This window comes from Oxyura jamaicensis, chromosome 1 (assembly GCF_011077185.1).
Source record: "Oxyura jamaicensis isolate SHBP4307 breed ruddy duck chromosome 1, BPBGC_Ojam_1.0, whole genome shotgun sequence".
Taxonomy (NCBI): Eukaryota; Metazoa; Chordata; class Aves; order Anseriformes; family Anatidae; genus Oxyura; species Oxyura jamaicensis.
Genome location: NC_048893.1, coordinates 199,275,913 through 199,298,888, shown reverse-complemented (window position 1 = coordinate 199,298,888; position 22,976 = coordinate 199,275,913). Strand labels below are relative to the sequence as shown.

General features: G+C 42.5%; 1 protein-coding gene across 4 annotated transcripts in view; it reads left to right on the top strand.

Moving 5' to 3' along the window:
* TENM4 (teneurin transmembrane protein 4) overlaps window positions 1-22,976 on the top strand; it is a 901,054-nt gene that overhangs the window by 783,838 nt on the left and 94,240 nt on the right. For 3 of the 4 annotated variants that reach the window (XM_035330189.1, XM_035330205.1, XM_035330196.1), the window contains 2 exons: window positions 659-685; window positions 7,995-8,141. In XM_035330189.1, the coding sequence (XP_035186080.1) occupies window positions 659-685; window positions 7,995-8,141 (174 nt within the window). The remainder of the gene's footprint in view (window positions 1-658; window positions 686-7,994; window positions 8,142-22,976) is intronic. The other variant, XM_035330213.1, reaches the window with a different exon arrangement.

Here is a 22,976-nt window from a genome sequence, read left to right as displayed (position 1 = left end):
TTGCTTTATCCCTACTTGGAATGAGTATATGAAGAGCTGCCTCTCTGGTAGAGCTGCCGCGAGGTTAATTTAATGTTGGTAAAGTAATTTGATCTTGGGATAGAGGATGCTGTAAAAATGCAACGTGTTGCCATTGAGAAGATCCAGGGAAAAACCTCTGGTAAGGCCACAGGAGAACTGTGCATCTCTGTGCGGAAAAGTGTAAGACAATCAGGTGAGGTGGAGCACTTTCAAATGACTGTTTTTCCTGATGAGAAGGTGTTTTTCCTGATGAAAAGTGGTCAGTAAAACAGAGGGAGATTGTTGCAAATCAGCAGAACACTGAAATATTCTGCCACATATATATATATTTATAAATATATATATGCATATATATATATATAAACACATAAATATATATATATATAAAACTTTCCTGTTTCTCTTCCTGGTCTTAATGAGCAAAGATGACTGGATGCCTAAACGTAGCCTTCTTGAGCTCTTTGAGTGAGGAGGGCTGTGCTCCACCCTTCTTTTTTTTCTCTCCTCATAATCAAGGTTTTTCTTTTCGTATCACAGCAAACTCTCCTTTGCCTTTCTAGCACCTGCACAGTCTCGTAGTAAGCCGCAATGCACTTATTCAATCCTACCTTAAATGTCCTGTCTTTTATCTCCCAAGCTCACTATCTGGATAAGGTAGTGAAAGGTATGCTCTTCCTTCCTATTTTTCCTATTGTCTTTGTGTTTTCTTTTTAAAAATGCACCGTGAACATGCTGTGTTGAGGTTGCATCTCTTCCTCATCATCACCAAAGTGCTCCCTAATGTCTGGAAGGGTGAACTTTCCAGTCATTTAGGTAGGAAATACCTCCGTTAGTGCTGTGACCCTGTGTTAACATCGTATCAGTGTTCCCACCCCTCCCCTCATCCCTTCCGTCCCCTCCAAATCATCTCTCATCCTCACCCCTCCTACCCAGGTAAGGCAAGTCAGGGGGAAACCAGTTTTCTGTGAATGCATCAGGAGCCCTGTAACAGTGATGTGTTTTAATTCAATGTCTATGATCTGTTTTGTAACAAGCAGGTGAGTGCACTTTCTGTGTGGAGTCTGCCTATTTTTGATCCGTGACTGCTAAGTCTTACATGGGAACTTTGAGTAATTATACATAAGTCTATATAAATAGAAAAATATTATGACCTCAAAGCCTCTGGATGCATAAATCAGCAATTTTTACTGAAATTAGTGATGTTGCATTAATTTACACTACAAAAATCCTACTCTATGCTCCTATTTTTGAAATGTAAAGCAAGTCTAGGACCCAGGTTTTTTTCCCAGCTGGGAAGAAATTATATTGAATGCTGTGGACCAGAGGTAATATGATATCTTAAAGTAATCATAGTTGTATTAATCAGAGCAACGAGCTAAATTAATTTAGGACATTTAAATAAAAATAGACAGTTCCACAATGCACTTAGCTTTCTAAATATATTGAAATAGTAGACATCTAGTTAAAAACAACAATCTGACAGTAAATATGATTGAGTTGGACACAAATATCCTTCTGCATGGCTGATTTGACACTAACAGCAACACAGTGCTGACACCACACAGCATCATATGTTTGCTGGTTAAACAAACCAAAAAATCAGGTTGAACAAATCAGTTTCTTCCATAGCGTTGCCCTCCTTTTCAGGTTGTGAGCAATCAGAAATAGCAGCTGTGAGAAGCTGATGAAGGAGGACAGATATGCCAAAATATTTGCCCGGTGAATAGTTAGAGTCTCTGCCATGTAAAGCTCTTATTGTGTGGCAAGAGACTGAGTTCACTGCTCTGGATGAATGTAGATGAATGTACATTCTAATGTTTCTTGTTTCCATTGTGGCTTAAAAGCAGGTTCAGGTATACGCAAATAGGGGAAAACTTTGAACAGAAAAACAAATATTAATGGTAAGGGATTCTCCACAATTTAAATGAGATTTTTGTCTTCAGTCTCAGGCAGCAAGAATCAGTTGTCCTGAAACCACTGTTTATAGATCAGACGGTTCAATGGTAGGTAGTTTTCTCTCATTGCTTAGCATCAGTAAAAACATGATTGGACTTAAACCAGGAGGAAAAAAGATATTATCCTTAGAATAAGGAAAGAGGGCCACTTTTTGTACCCTTGCAGAGTAATAATAGCGGAATTTGTAGAGGAGGGTACGGGTCAGCACTAGGCAGAGTGACCAGAACCTCCTGTAGATGTCCCACACCTCAGTGTTCTGCATTTCAGTAGCCCAGGACTCCTTTTCTCTCAACTGGTGTTGGAGAAGGCTGGATCAAAAGTTAGAAGATAAGCACCAGGGGGGTAGAAAAGATGAGAAATCAGTCTGCAGAGCTTGTGTCCAGGGACCTTCAGTGCCGATATGCCCACTTGATGGCACAATATTTTTTTTTTAGTAAGTCTTCTGTGGCTGTCATTCCTCCTCTGGGCCTTCTGACTCGCCTTTATGCCCAAGAATAAAGACACATTATATTTAGTGAGTTCTGCAAGTGGGTAACAGGTTAGCAACATACTAAGAATAACGATTGTCTCTTATAATACATGGCCTCTTCTGGAAAGATTAGCAACAGCTGAAACATTAAAAGTACATAGTTTTTACTTGGCTAGCTTCATGGCGTGCATTTTTCAAAACTAAATTACTCATGCCCTTTTGGCTTTCTTAATTATTAACATCTTTCTGGTTGAAATCCCTTCCCAGTAATCCTATGTTGTCAAGGTTGAGCCTGATTTACTGCTGAGTCTTTCCTACAGCTTTACAATAAACCAGTAAATCAGACAAGATACAGAACTGTTTTTAAGTTGGAGGGCAAGTTTCAAGAGCAAACATCAGCATGATTAAACCAAGAAGCCCCAACTAGAGCTGGAATGGAGTCTTCTAGTCTGAAGCTTAATTAACAGTGGTAATGCTTAAAAGGAAAAGAGGAGCCTAATATTAAAGACGAGCTGGTTTTAGAGGGAGCCCCTCCATCCAGAATGCCATTGGAACTGACAGCACATCAGTATAATTAATTTCTATTAGTGGTTTATCAATTCTCACTCTTAAAAAATAAGCACATTAGTGCTGTAGTGAGGCATATAAACAGCCAGGCTGAAACATAAAGATGCCGAACAGCCACCTCCATATGAATTCAGGGATGACTGCAAGGTTACTTCTTTGGTCTGAGCAGTGGAGAGAACCCAAGGTCTAACTGCATCCCGCTCCTTTATTTGTACAGATAGAAGCGACAGGAGCTCTGGCAGGTAACTTTTAATTTCCATCTTACAGAAGCCATCTGATAAAAAGTTTCTTGATACCCACCATCACAAAATGTTGTGGAGGTAATTTAGGAGTAGGCACTTTTCAGGACACTAGGTTCTCATAATCTATAGGGATCAGTTGATGCCTTGCTCCTCCCTTTCAGTCCTACAACACTTCTGCAGGCCTCTTACTGATTATTGTTCTCTCAAGCTGTTGTTCACATCCTCACATGTTGCATTCAGCCATGTCCCACTCATGTCAGAGCTCAACCACTGTCTATTGAGACTTGCTAGAGCATCCATTAGTGCTTTCTTACTGCTAATGGAGGAACAACAGCAAAACGTATTTATCCTCTATCAATATTTTAAGATCAGAAGGAAAATCTAGTCTTCTAAGTCCTATTTCAAGTGGCAATGTGTCTTACCTTGAAGAAAATTGCCATTGAACATTGTTTTTAATTGTACTAATTACAGAAGGTCTTTGCAGTACAGGTTGTTAAGAGAAGACTATTTTACCACCAATCTTAAAATAAATTTCTTACTCTGGTGACTGTCTCCTTTGACTCTGATAACCTTTTCTTGTCCAGTTCAAAATCAGTTCATTAGTTGTAATGCTTCCCTGCTCTGTATTCTCTTACGCATGGCAGCTGTGAGATCTTTGTGAACATCTCACTGTATATCAGCAGCACTTTCATGGGCTTCAGTTAGAAACTCACATAAAGGGCTTTTTTCCCCCTCAGAAAGTCCTATTCATGTATTTAATTCTCTTAGTCACCCAAATGCATTTAATAAACACAGGAATAATGAATCATTAGCGACTCTAGCTATGAGAAATGAGAGCTGCAAGATTATGGTGGTATAAATCTGGGAAGACTGAGCCACCCCGCTGCATTGATATTCAGAAGCACTTTGGAGTCAAGGCGATCTTTTTCCTTTATTCCCCAGCACGGGTGAGAGGAAGGGATAAACTGTATTTGTATCAGCTTTTCTTCAAATGCTTTGAAGAGCACTGTTTGTGGAATGTAGAATATTGTATGTGCCTAGCTATATTGTGTTAGTGATGGTCAAGTCTGTATGTAGAACCAGTTCAGAAACAGTAATGGACATTTAGAAATTGGCATAGAGGTCCATTCTGCTAGATATGTTGACCTGCCTGTCCATGTTATATTCTAACTTGCTGAAGCTATGAGTCCTTTGACAGCACGATTAAATTGTGTTCTTTTATTTTAATGACTTCCTTTGCCATTACTTAGGAAAACAGTCTGTTCTCCTACCAAACCCTGTCATGGGAGAGGTACATATTAGTGCTCAAAGCACTGACACTCTGCTGTACCTTGTCATGTAACAGTTAACATCTGAAAACTTTTGTGTTCATGGATCTGTGAAGAAGAGGTTATTTCATTAGGAAATAGTTCTCTCAGACTCCTTGGAAGAGATTTATCTCATTAGGAACTGGGGCTGGCTCGCTTCTTGGTGAGAGGAAGTAAATTTGCTTTCTGGACTTGAAAGATGGCAAGACAATGGGTTCTGACATTACAGAGGGAGTCATCCCACTGCAAGGGTCTGCAGTGTAGATGCTTATCTCTCAGCTTGTCACCCTAGGTTCCCTTAATAGACAAGGAAAAGGAATAGACTCTTTGGGAAGACATAATTGTATGAGATACTCTCTGTCCTCTTTCTTTCCTCTCTCGAATGGTGTTCTTCTTCCATCTGCCTTCTGAGATGATTGACTTAATTACTCTGGGTCCAATTCACGAACATTCAGAGGAAATTATGAAAGTCCGTTCAGAAAGCCCAAAACCCATTTCTTACAGAAAATGAATTGCACACAAAATTAAAGAACATTGGACTGAAAGGGGTCTTCTCAGACAGAGTCCAGTTGTCAGCTGTCAAGGGCAACCACATTGTATAAAATTTTATATAACTTTACCAAAGTCTTTGGATATCAGTGAAGCTTTTTGACCTTAACCATCCTACTGGGAGGCTATTCCAAAACTTTATTCCTTTGATCCCCAAAAATACATTTTTTTTTCTAATTTCCAACCAGAATTTATGCATGCTTGATTTATGTGCATTTGTTCTTATGCCAGCATTATTCTGTTTAGCTTAAATAGCTGTTTTCCTTCTCATTATCTGTTTCTCGAATTTGTGGAAAACAACTATATTCTTTTCAGCCTTTGCTGTGCTAGAGCAGATAGCTCAAGCTCTTCTCTTTTCCTCAGATGCAGAAAGTCCTTCCATCCTAATCATATCATCCTAATCATCATAGCCCTAACTTCAAACATTTCCAGTATTTGGACCTGTTTCCAGGATTTGGACCTGTTCCTGCATGGCTTGAAACTGAACCAAATGAGTCCCATCAAAAATTTCAAAAACCCCTCTTCTTCCCATTGCAGAAAATAAAGAGTCTACTCCAGATACTAAACAATACTTTTTGGGTTAAAAATCTGGTGGCATCCAACCCTTCTTCTCTCATGCTTCTATAGTGGTCTCTTCAATTTCTCATCACCCAACTCTTTTTGATTCTCACTGCACTCCTGTCCAGGTCGATACCACTGCACCTTTAAAAGGTCCTGGTCAGTCTCTGCAGCAGCCAGATAGAAATGAATTTTGAGGATGGGTTATGAAGAGTCCAACCGATGCACTAGAGCAATTAAAACGTGAAATGTGCTCAATGATGATGCAACAGTGTCATCGCAGAACCAAGCTGCCAACTGAGCTCTACTGGGGCCATGCAGAATACACATAAAGTGATTTCTCAAGATTTCTTCAGAGGCTTTTTGTCTAGACAAATTTAGGCAGATTTATAAAGAGGGGAAAAAAGTCATATCCCTTCTGTCAGGATGGGCCCATCCAAATGGAATTTATCTGCTCCAAAGTGCAATTACCTACCTAATGAAGCAATTTTAGCAGGTTATTTTAAAAAGTAATACACTTCTCATTTTCCAAAACAGATGAATGCTTTCAGCTTCTACTGAAAGTAACTAAGGGGAACAAACAAATAAATTAGCTCTAGCATTGAAAAAAAAAAAATAAATGCTTAAAAGTTTGGCACTGTTGTAAGTAACTGAAGGCAGGATTTTAAAATGGAGAATTTCATATAACCTTGCCAATAAATAGCTGTTCTGTAGTGTATAAATACTAATATAATGTATAAATACTAATATAATGTATAAATGCTGATGTATACACACACACAGAGCACGTTCACACATACACATGCGGTATGCCCCCTCCCCACACACACAGCACACATTTTGAAGGCCTGAGATGCTACAAACACATTTGTGAATGCAAAACCTATTTAAGATCCTTTTAAAGCACCTTTGTTCCTTATCGCATTTGGTCCCTGGCCACCTGTAAGTTAGAAAACCAGTCCTGGTGGAGACGTTAAATTCACAGAGGGACATGGTTTTAGTGACAAGGCCTTTGGGCGCGCGTCTCCTCAGCACACAATAATGATGGTGTGGCCTGCTCTGCTGCCTCAGCACTTCACCGGGCAGCCCCTCATGGGGTGGCCAGCCAAATTCACCCTTCAGTGCTCTTCACCCTTGTGTTGTTACCCTTTAGGGCAGGATAATCCCAACCCTCCTGCTGTGGGGGGTTGGAATTAGATGGTCTTCAAGGTCCCTTCCCTTTCTGGTTCCACAGAATCTGTGCCATATGCACAGTTCCACCAAGCCCACCCGGAAAATTGAGGGCCTGAAGAAACTCAAACGACATGAAAGAATTTCACAACACATGTAAGCAGAGAGGGCCTTAGGACAGGGCTCAGGAAGGCTCAGTTGTGTTCCTGGTTTAATCAGTCCTGCTGGGTGACCTTGGCAGTCACTTCAGTCCCTACTACTTCAGTTTCCTAATCTGTAAAATGCAGCTAACATTTCTGACTGCTTCTTGGAAAAGGTTTTTGAGCTCTGCAGGTAAAAAGCCCCCAGAACTGCATAAGCTAAGCCGCGTCCTTCACACTGCTGCTTGCTAGGGAAATTACTCTGCTATTTTGTTGGGAAAAAAGGATGGAAAACTCAGCAGGGGGTCATCGGATGAGAAAATCAACCCTTAGTGAGCAGACAGGAAGCATGGGGTTCATCTCCCCCTCATTTTAATCACCTGTAATAGAAATATCTGCCTCTGCCGGGGTCTCTTTCTAGTCAGTGGAGAGAAACAGGCATTTCCAGAGCATCCTTCAGCTCCTCACTGTGGGCATCTAACCCATGCAAGGGGCCTTCTGCCCTCAGAAAGGCTGGTCCTCTGCTGACTACAGAGAGAGGAAGGTATCTCCCTTCTAGGTCAGTTGTAACTAGATCAGATGAACCCCACCCAAAATGATTGTGGAAGAGAAATTGTGTTCTCCAAATGTTTTCTAACAGAGAAAATGCCTTCCCTTCCCAGCCAGCTTTCAGGTTGAGATCTCAGTACTGCTGAAAGCTGCGTTATCCTGCTGGCTGTTAGGGACGCTCACCCCAGGTGTAAGTCAGGTAACTCCAAATCTAAATTCTACACACACAAAAAAAAAAAGGCTTTGAGAGGCTCAGACAGCAGGGTAGGTGTCACAAACAGCAGCCCTCCACCATCCTGATACCGAACCGGGACAGTTTGCTCCAGGTGGGAAGACGCCAAGTGGGAGTGGAGAAATAAGCTGAAAGCAGAGGGAAACAGCTGCTTTTGAGTAGCCTTTTTTTTCCCAAGGCTATGTGGCTTTGTTTTTTTCAGTGTGTTTGAACATGTGGCTGTTTGCCTTGCAGAGGGATGCCCTGGCTTGTGCAACGGCAACGGCAGGTGCACTCTGGACATGAACGGCTGGCACTGTGTCTGCCAGCTGGGCTGGCGAGGAGCGGGCTGCGACACCTCCATGGAGACGGCGTGTGGCGACGGCAAGGACAACGACGGAGGTAGGACGGGAGCGCGTGCGCTACACCAGGCTTCGCCAAGCCTGTAAGCAGCCAGCAGTCAGCTGGGCTTGATTCGGCGGGGCAGATTGCTTCCCGACAGCTGGCGGAGAACAGGCAGCCAAGTCTGCCAGGCTGACTCAGCCAGAGAGGGTTTGAAAATTCAGATGAAATGGATTCAGATTCGGGGTGCAAGGCCTGAAGAGGAAGGGTTATTTATCTGCAGATCAAGTCCACATAGCAGACATCAGGCAGAGGCTGTGCGCTTGTTCTGTCCCTCCATGTGGCTTGGCGGTGACACGATGGGACCACCCCAGGCAGCGACCGGCCCTGACTGTTCGAACTTTGGCCTCGCTGCCTGAGGTTTTCATCGAGGCTCCTTGGTAGGTCACTGCTGACTTGGAATGGATGTTTTGCAGTAACTCAGGGGCTTCAGTGACTGATCCCCATGCCCACAAGCCATCCGATCCCTCTTGCACCATGTTTTATTGATTACAGTTCCATATGTAATGATGTCAGGCATGTGAATAATAACCCTGCGTAATGCAAACTTAATATTCAGAGTTATCTCATTACAAAGGAAACCCTGGTGCAGTGTGAAGGTTTGAATTAGAGGGCAGGAGATGAGATATTAAATTTAAGGCATAAGGGAGACTGCATAATTTGTTTTGTTGTCACTCAGCAAAAGGCTTTGTAAACCACAAGTCTGGGCCAGGACCCAGACTGTGGAGACTATATTTTACGTTCCTGTTCTATCGTATTCGCAAGAACAGTACAGTTAAAAATAAAAACAAAAATAGACAAGCCAAGACTGTGATTATCTGCTTCACAGCAACTGTGATTGTGATTGAATATTTAAAATACTTCTGCACATCTGGCATGGCAAACAGACCAAATTATCCGTTTAGAAAAGATGGAAAAAAATGGGGGAACCATAGAAAGAGTACACACTGTGAAACCGAAGTCTCTTCTTGCCTCACGTGAAACTGAATATCACTGTACTCATCTTTCCTATTTACAGCTGATTCAAGACAATAGTAAAGTTTGCCATGTGTAAATTTATGGTAAATAGAGCCAGTGATAAACCCGGTCTCACTGGAGAAAATCACCACCAAAAACCTTGACTTTTTTAGAAAGAGAGGGAAAACACGGAGTAATCCAGCCTGACTGACAAGCTAGACCACATCTGCATAACATCAAAAAGAGCGTGACCAGACTCTGAGCAGGCTGGTGAAGCACCATGCCCTCATATCTCTTACTACAAAGTGCTAACCTTGTAATTGGCTTGCCCTCACCTTGAAACAAGTTTTTGAGGCCTCACTGGCCTGCAGGACAGCAGATGTAGACTGGAGAGACAAAAGGCATCAACATGTTTCTGAGTTTGTGCACATCAGCTACTAACTTGCATTTGGTGAACGTGTGTGGGACCGCAGCGCACACAGCTAGAGAGAGCAGCCGATCGGTTGTAACATGATGCCTTGTGACAGCTTATTCGTGTGTCACAGCCCAGAAATGAGTGTTGACTTTACTCCTGGTACACTACAGAAGTCTGTGTGTGCATGGACATGGTGTGCATTAGTTTACAGATAATGCATGCCATATACTACATTATTCTGTTGATTTACTGCATTACTGCTAAGGACTCTCGTCCTTATGTCTTTAGGTATGCATTTACTTTCTTGACCTGATTTTTATAGATTTTTGTGGATTGTTTGTGGTGTATTTGTGGGTTGAAATCTAGAATTTAAACTCCTGAGGTACAGGGGCATCAGTAGTGGGGAGGAACTTCTGCTTTGAAGCCCGAGTTCCTTGTTTAGCATGTGGATTTGAATGTGTTTACTTGGGGTGGGGAAGAAAGGCTGATTCTGGACCTGTGTCCTAACTGCTATTCTGATCTCTATAGTAAGGTGACTGGAGACATTTACAGAACAGAAAGCAATTTAGGTTGGAAGGGACCTCCAGCAGCCATCTACATCATCACGCTGATCAAAGCAGGTGTAATTACTCAGGGCTGTGTCCAGCCAATTCTTGAACACCTCCAAAGATGGAGATTCCACTCCTTTGGGCAACCTGCACCAATATAGGACCACCCTCATAGTAAACATTTTTCTCCTAATCTAATCAGAATTTCTCATGTTCCAACTTAATGTCTGCTGCTTCTTGTCCAGCACCATCTGAGGCATCCTGGAGTACGTCAGCTGGCCTCTAGCTCCCCCTTCACAATAGCTTGGATCTCCTGTAGAGCATATATATATACATATATGTAGCATGTGTGACAGCTGCCTTTGGGTTTCTGAGCTGTCCAAAAGCAACTCAAATGACAGTAGGCACCTGTTTTTAGGAAGTAGAACTGAATTCATCTTCAGTGCAAACACTTTGTCACCAAAGAGATTCATTGCACAACTGCAATGCTTTCCAGAGCACTGCAAAGATGCAGGCTGAGCAGCCTGTGAAAGAACAGGTAGCGAGTGTATAAGCACACATAAAAGGCTTTTCCTTCTTTTGTGGTCTTAGCACGTTTTCTTTCTCTGGTTAGAGCACCTGAGCTGGTCACCATGTGTACTGCCAGCGGAGAGAAACAGGTTTATGGCATCATCTCTCTGAGCTGTTTTGGATATCACCTTGTAGGTGCCTACTTTTGGTAGATGTACACAGTCCTTTGAGTCATTTTCTGCTCAAAACAGAGTCTGTCAAGGATGAGACATGGTGTTTTTTTCAAAACAATGTGGGGCCGTTCACACTATGGGGGCTTTTGCTCCGGCTGAGCTCATCGGAAGCTGGTCCCCGTGCCGTGGTATCGTGTGTCTGCTAATCAAGATCCTTGCAGCAGGAAATGCCTCAGGATAATGGGAGCTGAAGTCAGAATCTTTTTCATCACATCCCAGCCTAATCATACCCTGAGGGAGATGGGTACCAAATTACAGGGCATGTTGGCCTCTTAAATCTGGAGGCTGTTCGGATAAACAATAATAAGCAAAGCAGAAGTCACTCAGAGAAACTCGGTGAAATGTAATCTCTGTTCAGGTTAGAAAAAAGGTGTCTCAGAGAGCAGTCCCCTCTTCACACACAAGTGTCATTTGTCAGAGCTGACACTTAGGTTTCACACCCAGGTCTACTTTATTTACACTTCTAAACACAAAGTCCATCAACTTGAAAGGAGTTGCAGCCAGTAACTGAGAGCAGGCAATCATCCAGTATCAGTCAAGGGAAAACAGCGCAGTGACAGAGCTTTAACAGTCTGGGTAAAAGGCTAGGATTTTGAACGTTTGACCTAAGAGGCCACTGCCTGTCTTACAACAAATGGGAGATGTTTCCTTAAGACGCACCCAGAAAAGTGCTTCTTGCCTGTCTTTGGCAGAAAATAACTCCTGTAATTCATGGCTGCAAACGCTCGCTACCTGCAGGTAGTCCTGCCTCCCCCCACACAGAGTGCCCTGTCACGTACTTGAAGAGTGAAAAGTTTGAAGGTTTAAAAGGCCAAGGAAACTATCTTCTGTGACAAGTCCTAAAAGTGGAGTTAATGGCATTTGACTGCGCATTGATAACAGGCTGATATTCCATAGGCTAAATGTGGGCTCCATTGCACTCGCAGACTCTTTGGTCAGAAAAAAAAGTATATAGGAAAAATGGAAGCGGAGAGGATATTGTTCACAAGCTCATAGATATGCTAGTGGGCAGCAAAGCTATGCTAACCAACTTTGTTCCAGGGAAATCATCTGTGTGACTCCCTCCATTTTCAGAGTCAGAGAATTGCCCAGTTCACCATTTCATTGTCTGGATATACCCCACTGTCCTGAAACCATGGAAGAATTACAGAAATTAAACTAAATTGCTCTTTGGGTCTACAAGGTTTGTCTCATCAACACAGTAATTTCATTTGAGGGCTTCTATTATTGTTTTGGGGTTTTCCATACTAGCCAAGTCTTCACAAAAGGGTACAGCCTGCTGGTTTTCTGGGAGGTGGAGCTGACTGGATCCTCCCTTTCAACAATTCCAGTTGTTAAACTGCCACTAAACTCTGCCCAGACAAAGTGAATCAACTTTTGAGAGGCAAGAATCTTTCTCAGATAAAAAATTACAGGAATATAATTTCTGCTAATATTACCTAGCCCCTCCAGTTAGTAAGAGGTTGATGCTCAGTTGTCAGTTCTCTCTGCTCCCTCTTCCCAATTTAAACAGTTCCAAAGACTTGTGTTAGTGATTACTGCAAGATAATTTACATAGAATAGAATATAGAATATAGATGGAATATAGAATATAGAATACAGAATATAGATACAGATACAGATACAGATATAGATATAGGTACAGATATAGAATAGATAGGTAGATAGGTAGATGGATAGATGGATAGATAGATAAATGGATAGATAGATAAAATTAAAATAATGCTGGCCTGTCCTAAACTACAGCAACTACAGCAACTGTTTTTCTTACATCACCTGCTCAATGGTCTTCCTTCAAGAGTGAAGAAAAGAAATCTCTTGTTCTCTGCTTCTGCAAGGACTATAAAAGCAGAGCTTCTACCCTTACCTACGTTCATGTCTTACTCATGGCAGCTACATGCAACGCATTCAGCTGACAACAAATGCAGTATTTCACTGTGCACGTGGCTCTCTTTTGCCTTAACATGTTCAGCTCTGTGCTCCACCAGATGCTACCTAAGAGCTTAAAGTTGGAACAACTCTTCCCTCCATCCTCCTGTGCCAGAACAGGCAGCTAACACTTGCCTTTAAACCCCGGAGCAGTGAGCAGGTCAGAGCAACCAAGCCACATGGGATTTTTGCCTTTCCTTCCTGCCTTGAGTTAGTTATTGCTGCCACTAGAAACCAACTCGTGTTTCAGGGACGATGAATTTCTTCCATAGCCACACTTGAATTACCAGGAATGGGCTTTCTGATATGACTCAGTGCTGCACCACAGCCCATCAGTGCAACTTCATGTCTTGCTCGCCCCATTCAAGGATCAGGTAGTGCTTGTAGGAAGGTGGAGACTTGCATAATGCTTTGGGACGGCAGTATTTCAATTTTTTTGGCAAGAGGAATTTTGGCAGTGCACACCAGCCTTCTTAACACCTGTGTGTCCACCATCTGTCCACCACATGCCAAAAAAAGTGTGAGAGAGCTGGCAGGAGCCTGCATTGCTCTTTGCCAGTATGTAGGGTTACACCTGAAGTTAGCAGCAGGGTTATAAAGGGAATTGTAAAGAACCCAAGAGAACCCCAGAATGCAAACCTAATCTTTGCAAATGCACGAGCTGCAGACAAGGTGATGGGGTGCTTTCAGATTTTATTTTTTTTTCTTTTTGCGCACTGCTACGAACCTTTACTTCATGCCTGCAAGGCTTTTATAGCACAAGAAGAGCGTCTCCTGGGCATGGTATGGGAGCTGTCTGCTTCTTTGAAACCATAAAAAATGATGCATTAATGTGCTAGCTACATTTACGAAGGGAAGTGTTGAGATCTGAACGCACCTGGGAAAACAGCCATCATAAATTAGCATTTACCGTCACGGATAGATCCCGTCAAACAACGGGGTCATCTTGGAGGAACCACAAAGCACTTCTAGAAAGACAAGAAAGCCTGCCGCACCTGAAAGGATTGTCGAGCTGGTATCATTTGTTGTAAATCACCCAGCTTCTCTTCCTCCGGTTTATGATGACTGTTAATCAACCTTTCCTCAAGTAAGAGAACAAAATGACAGGTTCGCATTTTCAGGTCTCAGCAACTCGTTGATTCCCCTTTGGATGGTGACACCTGTGCCTCACCTGCTGCTGGTTGTTAGCACCGGGGCTGTCAGGAGTGCAGTGTGAACCACCCGTAGTTCCACCTGTGAACCTACAGCATCCAGAAGCAGGTGTCGGCTGTGCTGTTCCTGAGGGTGATGTGTTGTGAAGTGAGGGTCTAGCAATGGCCGTGGGTTATCTTGACAGCTTGGGAGAGTTCCTAGTACTTTTGACTAGTCCGTAATGAAATTCTTTTGATTAATAGATTTGGAAAGAAGCAATGAAAAAGTGTCCTTTGTCGAAAGAAATGTATCATTGTCTGCTGAGATGAGGAAAGTTCCTGATGGAAAGGAGACACTGCCGGTATATAAGGCGTAACAAGAGGTGACATTAACCATCTCCAGAAAAGACAGGCTTGGACACACCTTTCACAAGGCCTTTCTGCAATAAAATGATGCTTAAGCAGAGCTTGGGCACCTATTCAGAAAGAAATTCAGGAAAGCTCTGCCAGACCTGTGTTAGCACTTCAGGCAACCTCTTGCCTTCCCTTTGGAGCAGAAAGTCCCTTAGAAACCCAAAGCTTTGCCCTTGAGTGTGCTCGGACACACACTATCATGGGTGCACAGGGTCCATGGCTACTTTCCTGTTGATGACGACTTGAGAAACATGCTTGTATCTGAATTTTCTCACTTGCCAAGGTGTGCTGTTGATTTATTGAATTGCCTTAGATTCAGTCAACAGAATATGTTAGGGTGAACATCTCAGTCTTAGCTTAACACTTACAGCACTTTCCAGACGTGTGAGAGACCCCGGTGACAAGGATATCTCAGCTAAGAATATCTCATCTGCTGCAGGTGTGAACCCTTCATTCCTACAAAAATTTTCTAAGCTCTGAGTCCCTTTTTTCTCAGAGGAATCGCTTTTGGGAGGCGCTTTGGCTCCTAAAACAGGCAGCTTCAGGTACAGTATTGCTTGACCATTGCTCAGGTGAAACAAGCAACACTTTCTGCACTGTCTAAATGCCAGTCTCCTCTGGTTGAAAGGGCTCTCATATCCCTTGCTCAGCCTCATGAATTTCACTCCAAACGTTCATTGCCTAGTTTCTGTGCTGCTTTACAGGTAGGGTAAGTCCCTTTGCTAAAAGCCTGCCTGGAGAAAGGAAAAATCACATGAAACCAGCTGCATCAACAGCGTGCTCCGGAGCAGTGATGATCTGGGGGATGCTGTGAACTTGTAGACTCTAAACATGTTATAGCTCTGGTTTATGGCCAGCTAGTGGTGATTGTCATGTGTTTTCAGTCATTTTTTCCTCCTACTCCATTCCCTTCTGTTTTTTTTCAGACGTTTTGTTAAGCAAAAATGTAGCCCTGGATTAGGGTGGACTTTCTGCAGAGTATTTCTGTAGTGCCTGCACCGCAGGGCTCTGCTTCTGCACTAGAGCCCAAGGAGTGCTATAACACAAATACATGATTACTATTACATATGCCTATACTATTTTTATCCTGCGAACATGTGCTGAGCACTTAGAGGAAGATGGAAAGACAAATCCTCTCCCAGGGAGCCAGCAATCTAATTTAGCTGGGATTCAACCAGGGAGAACCTTAGTAGGTCAGAGGTTGGACTCGGTGATCTTGGAGGTCTCTTCCAGCCTAGATGATTCTGTGATTCTGTGATTGTATTTTGTTTCCCTTTGATTCCTTACAATGTCCAAAACCTACACTGGATGAGGTGAGAGCCTCGATTATGCATATAACCAGTGCATTTTATGCTTTTTTTAGCAATGAAAATACTGCCAAAAGACAATGTATTTTTATTGTTATTTTCTTTCTGGTCTTACTTTGCCTTGTGCAGCTTCTCGCAGAGGTTCTTCTTGCTGCAATCAGTGGCAGAAAGTCTCATCCTCTTCAGCAGGAGCAATCCTGGTGTTTGTCCTGTGCACCCTCCCAGATTTACCACAATAATGCTCTTTAGGCTCACCTCTTTCTGCATGCCTGGTGTTCATGGCTCCTGATGAGCATCATGGTTCACAGGATGCTCTCCATATACGACCAGATCCGTCCCTACCTGTGGCCTGCCTATTCCATCCCGACACTTGACATGCAGCCCCCTGTCGGAGTCAGCTTGAACACATAATAACACTCCTGGCTGAAGGCTATTTGCATGTTGTTGATGTTAGCATGACAGGTTTTTGTTGCCACATCTATAACTCTGTAGAAATGCTCCATTATTCAATCACAGCGAGCTAAGACACTGCCCATTAAATCAGCCAACACAACTGTGGGGCCATGAAAAGTCACAGCTAATTTGAAATTTTATTAGCTCTCGGCTGATATTGTTTACTGCAAAAGCGGTCTCTCAAGCCCAGTCCTTTGCTTCTGTGTAAAACCCCACTCCTGGGCACCTCGTTGGCACTGCATGGTGGTGGTTGAGGGACTTGGAAGCCAAACTGCGTAAGGCTTGAAGGAGGAATGAGGCTCCTGTGGGACCTGGGAGCACAGCAGCAGCCAGCAAGCACAGCAGCAGCCCAAGGAGTGCAAGTTTAGTAGCCGCATTGCTGCCGGAGACTAATTATTTTGCAGGCTAGCAGTGGCTGTGAATGTGACAATTAGTTTTTGTTCCGGGGAGGTGATATGTCACACTCATTTCATCACAGTTCAGAAGTAAGCCAAAAGATCTGCCTCTGCTAATGAGCAGTGGTGCTCAACAGGCACACTCTTTTTCCTATCAGTGAATGCCTGGGTTTATGCCTTGGGTTCTTAATCCATTCCTAGCAAAGTCAGCTTTCAGGAAGCCAGAGAGTCTGGGCGTGAAGGCTTACGTGCAAGGAAGGCAGTCACAAAGCCCCTTTAGCTACTTATCTCCCTTCCCCTCCTGGTGCTTGGGAGGGAAGGAGCAGGTCCCACCTGGGAGACAAACCTTGTTTCCATCATAACACACCTGGGACAGGTTCAGTTTATCTGTTGGTGTTTCGGTTTGTTGTTGGTTTGGGTTTTTTTTTGAGAAGATTATTACATTTGGCTCGGATCCATCAACTCCTTGTGTGGTGAATACCAATGAGCACGAGATAGAAATCCTCCAGCCCGCCTGAAACTCCTGTGGGCAAAGTAAGACACAGCCTTGAGTCCTCCCCGCTAACCCCAGCACCTCCAGATTTTCCAAATGGTCTAGTTGTTTGGGGTGGCAGCATTGTTTTTCTCTTCTTCTTTTTTTTTGTTTTTTTTTTTTGTTTTTTTTGCATGCTCTTGAAACCTCATAAAGGCCATGATCTTGAGAAAGTGATGGGTCACAAGCGATGCCTGAAAGCCCAGTAATGTTAGGGCATCTTAAGTCTGGCATCCAAGTGAGTATTTCTGGCAGACAGCTATGACACCGAGTATCTTGTGAAACTCTTTCTGAATAAGGTCAGCGTTCAGATCCATTGTCAGGATCTAACTTAGGTGTCCCAGTTGCTACAGTCAGAGTGTTAACGTCAGGGTAGCAGTGACTGAGAAAAAACTGCCTGCTCTTGCAAACCAAACCCTGTCCCTCTGTAAAGGGACAGAGAGAAATCGATTTGAGCTCTGCACCAGAGGCAGACCATCATAATACAACCCTCTCTGTATCTGCACCCCTGCGCGTAAGGATACGAGGCAAAAAGGCAGTCAGGGGAAGAAGAGAAAGGAGGTGTTTGAGGACACATGAGATGAGACAGCCATCTGCAACACCAGTAAGAACTCTGGAAGAAGCCTTCCCTTCCCTCGTCCCGTAGCTGGTATTAAGGTATCCTTAGGCCAAGGTCCTGCTCCAGGATGCACAGGTATCTTACACTTCACTCTCTTCTACAAAGTAAACTTGTAGCAAGAACAGGCTGAAAACCCACTATAGATACAGATCTTTAACATCCGTTCCTATTTCAGCGGGTTGCAGTGGTTTTCAGAGCACGTTGGGACCAGAACGGATGCGGTGGGGACAGAAAATAAAAAGATACTGTCTGCTCCCAAAGAGTTTACAGACTTAGTGTTTGGAAGAGCTCAGTAACGGCATTGGTGAATTTGTGATCTTTAAAATGAGATGTGAGCTAGATGCAGTAATCCCAAAGCAAAATTCTCAGTCTAACGGTAGACAGAGGACAGATTATCTGATCAAAGGGGACTCGGATTTAAAATAAAATTTAAAAAAGGGTTTAAAATAAAATGAAAAAAAAAAAAAAAAGCTGAACAAATTGGAGCTACTTGTCCTAAACAGCAGAAAAGGAACTTGTTTTGCAGAGTCCTGTTGATTTTTCTTCATACCAGCCTCTCTCTGAAAGAAATGAGACAGGGTTCTCAAGATGACCTCCAGAGGTCCCATCCAGTCTAACTTAAGCTATGATTACATGATTCTTAGGTGAAGATGCAACCCACTGATCATATTACTTACCAGATGTGGCAATACCTTGCCAGTGGTTCTCTTTTCACAGAGATGGGGATTTGATCCACCCCATGGTAACTCTGAGACTGCAAAAAATATTACATGGCTTTGCACAAAATGGGGTCCAGCTAAAGAGTTTGATTTTTTTGGAAGGAGTGCCAGCCTGGATGTTTAGGGCACCTGGGTCTACACAGGATACCGAAAACATCTCAAAGATGTAAAAATTCATTTTCCATAGAAATACCAAAGAACATGAGGTTGAAATCTAGCTTAATAGCAGATCTCTGAATTAATTTGTTAAATGAAAGGGATCCATGGCTGAAGCATTTTCTAGGAGGGCTCCTCGGAATTGCTTGTTGGATCCAACCTTATTCAGTGTTTTGCATCCCTCTCTTGGAGCATAATTTAAATCTTTCCTGGTAAAATCTTGGGATCACCTAAAGCTTGATATGGTGCTAAATAGCGTACCCAGCTCGTTTTGATCCAGAGTGATCCGACTCACATCACTACACAGTCACAGTCAAACAAAATGTGTCTTAATGCAGCAAAACGCAAGGTAATACCCCTGGGAACAAGGAAAGCATGTTATACTTAGGGGTTTGGAGACTCTTGAAAAGCAATGACTCAGAACAGGATTTAGAGGTCACTGGAGATAATTGTCTCAACATGAGTTCTCAGTGCCACACTGTTGCTAAAAAGCTACTGTGAACCTTAGAGGCATAAAAAAAATAAAACAAAATAGGGAATTGGTCTCTGTTCTGTACCCAACATTGCTGCCCCAGTTCCGTGTCCAGTGTTGGTGCCCGGATACAACAAACCACGTGAAGTTGCTGGAAAGAGATCGAAGGATACAAATAAACAAATAAATAAATAGCATTAAAATTATTAAAAAAAAAAAAAATCCAGCAGCTGGAAAATGATCCATACAATGGGAACTTTAGTCTTCCTCAGCTGTTCACAGAAAATGTTTGGAATAGCTTCTTGCTCAGTGTGGAGGGACTTGCACATGGCAAAGACATCCGGTCATGCAGGGATAACACAGGAGGAGATGCTGGTAACTTTGCAGACAAAGGCAAAACAAATTCCAGTGGTGGGACATGGGAGTTCGACAAATTCAACCTTGAAATAAGATGCAGTTTCCTAGCAGTAATTAAGCATTTGAATGGCTTACCGGAGGAAGTGGTGGGCTCACTGTAATCAGATGGCTTTGAAATATGAGATATCTTTCTAAAAGACAGGCTTTAATCCAGTTCTGGGGGGAAAAATGAACAGCTTGTGTATATAAGAGGTCCGACAAGCAGAGCATAGTAGCCTTTTTGACCTTAAAGTATATAAATTATTGCAAACACAGGACTTTCAGTCTTGCATGGAGATAATTCAGCAGCACATTTGTTCTCTGGTCTGAGGTGTCACAGTCATGTCATGGTTGTATGTAGTATAAGGAAACCCCTGTTTTCTAAAACCCAGGGCTGTATAAACATGGCCCTAACTGAGACCTTATTGTGCTGCCCATCTGTGCTCCAGGAGCCACCGGAGTTAGGAATCCATGCACAGATCATAGGACTCCGGGGCTTTGCTGTGGTGAAATTTGGGCTGCAAAAGTCACTGATACAAGAAAAAAAAATGAAAATTTTGCAGTGAGTTCTAAGAAAAAATCACCTTTATGCTTTAGAAGTTTGAGAGCTCTTTTGTATTATGGCTTCTTATTTTTTTGTGAGATCATACCTTGGTATATTTTCCTCTGTTGTGGGTAATGACTTGCCACATTTTTTTTTTCCATTTGAACCATTGAAGCCTGAGTTTTGTTTTGTTCGTAATTTATTTTGTTTTAATTTGTGTATCTCCCTGAAAGTCTTGCTCTTAAGGAACTTCTTTCAAATGTCACTTCATCCTCGCCCTTCTGCCAGAGCCAGTGAGAGGTCTCAGTGAGAAGTCCTATGGATGTAGCTGTGGACTGGTTTATTACATCTCCTTAAAATTCTCTGTAGGGCACCACTTGTGGCCCATACAGCTGAACAAAACAAAACAGAAAAGCAAAACAAAAACAACAACAACAACAAAACGATATTCAGACGGACACATCACACTTACGACCTGGTTTGTACCTCTTGCTGTTCTCCACATCTCAGACAAAAACAGCCTTTAAATTTTCCAAGCTAAATAAATGCGTTGCCCTGAAACTGCTGTTGGTATTAGAGGTGAGTAGCTAAACCCCACTTCAGCTCTTGAGGACCTAAATGGCTGTAAGATGTCAGTAACAAACCTCTCTGGTGTAATTACCCCCAACTCACTCCATACAGGCCTGAAACGCATTAGCTGAAAAGCTAATCTGCAGATGAGGCCTCAGCAATCCCACCTGTACAAAACACTGCCCCGTGCATCTGTTCCTCAAATATTTATCTGCTGTTTCCTCCAAAGACAGTATTTCCTTGCTGTCTTGCAGCTTCAGGTCCCAAATCACATTTCTGATGTCTGAACTGAAGACAGGGTAATGAAGAGGTATGGTACAGCTCGTTTGCTGTCCTCTCACTACGCCGTCTTTATTGTAGAAGACATTATTAATGTGTGGGAGAAAATGACAACATTTTATCTTGCTTGAAACTGTAATCGGTACAGTAACAGGGCTGGTTTGGTTTTTCTTTTATGTGCTTTTTTATTTTTATTTTTTTCTAGTAGGTAGCTATGGATAAGTATATCACATCCATGCAGGTCTTTGTTCTATGAACAGTATCTCAAGCTCCATCTGAGATTTGACCTTCCAGAATCCTACTGGCCTAATCACCTGCAGCAAGTCCTTTTTTTAATGGGCAAATAAAATGTAATTAGTTCTTTTTCATTATCACTAGTCATCAGGAGAGAAGGCAGATGGGTAGATTTTGTGCCTGAGCTGATAAATTTTTGTGGCAATTTTGTGAGGAGTTATAAAGATGTAGAGATATCAGAACAGACAGAGGTAAGGATAATGGATGGGATTTTCAAAAGCACTTTTGCTAGCCTAGCACTGCTCCCATTATCATTAATGGCAGGTGCAGAGCACTTGTGAAAATGACTCGGGGTGTGTGTGTGACTGTGTGCACGGAGCAGATATTCATCACACTTGACCCACACGTACACTGGAAACTCTGGGAACACGGAGTAGGATTTTGTTCAGCTTTCTGTATAATGGTAACCGCATGAAATGATGTTGCAAGTGATGTTTTATGGCACGAAAATCTTCCAAGAGCGGAAGAGGCATAACTCAACAGAATCCTAGTGCATGACACGTAAGCCATCATAAGTGCTACCGCAATAATAACAGATCAGATTCTCATCCTATTTATATTACAGTAAATTCAAAGTAATGCCAATAATATTAGTGAAAGGGCTTCTAATTCATACTGGTATAACTGGGATGAAAGTGAAGCTCACAGTCTGCAGTAATGACAAACTGGCTTGTCTTAATTTACTGCTTCTTTGGAATTGAAAATATGTTATCCTGACAACTCCAAATCTCATCCCACTTCAGGAGAGACCTACCTCTCAGGACATCTTTGCTCTCCAAGCACATTCATTTCTTGCCTCTCTGCTGAAGCTGTCAGTAGGATGCTGGCTGTAGAGGTGGTTTCTCTGATATATAGAGCTCCCAGCAACTACACTGAGACCCACCGCTCATTGTTCACTGGTCTTTGAACAGCCATCACATGGTAACAATTTTCGTTCACTATCAAACTGTCTTGTTCGCAATGATGACTTGGAAGTGAAGGGCTCCATATCTCATTACCCCAGAACAAAAACATCCAGTTCCCTTATCTGGTTTAAATATCCAGCTCAACTACACGCTAACAACTTTTATTTCTAAATGTGATGCTTCATCAGCCCCCCTCGGAGGTTTTGGGGTATTTCCTTTCCTGTTGCTACTTTTTACTTAGCTGTTTGTAATGAATAATGCCATCTTAAAACAAACTGGGGAATGCTCCTATGGTGGTGGTGGGCTGGAGGGGAAGTAACAGTGTCTGTGCATTTGATGACTTGACAGATATACAGACTCTCATTTTACTAGATCACTCTTGGCAAGCTCTTCTCATGTGGGTCCACTGCTATTATTGTTATATATTAATTTAGTGGTGCTGAAAATACAAGATTTATATCCTGAGAGTTTTAGGTTGTCTGTTACTCTGTCTTCATGAAATAAATGTAACAAAGGCCAAAAGGAACTGAGCCTTCCCAGCAAAATCTTTAACTTCTCATCTATCTAGCCAGAATCTTTAGGAGGCTGCATGTATAGCTCTCTCTATAGCCACGGTAGATATCATGGCTTTCTCCATTTTTGAGTACTACTGAAAGTGACCCTGCTAGCTTTGGTGTGATGCAGATTGCCTGTGATTTGCACAGGCAACAGGAATGGTGCACAAAAGTCATCGGTATATGGACAGAAAGAAAAATACACCAATCTTTTGGTTTTCCAGAGTTATCCCAATGACCAAGATGTGAAAAGGCATGTCCCAGAATCAACCTCAAATATGGTTTTTTTAGCTTCTGGTCTCATGTGTATGCGTGTGTTTTCATGTATATACAGATATGAATTCATACTTGATATTCTTTATTGGGGGTTTAAGGTAATTACATCATTCCCTACGCAAGTGTAAAGTTCACATTTCTCTCTGTCTGCATTATAAAGTGTTCTTGCACCATGAAGTCTGCAACAATCCATGCTACATTTGCTCTAAAGTCTTTTTTATCCTTCTG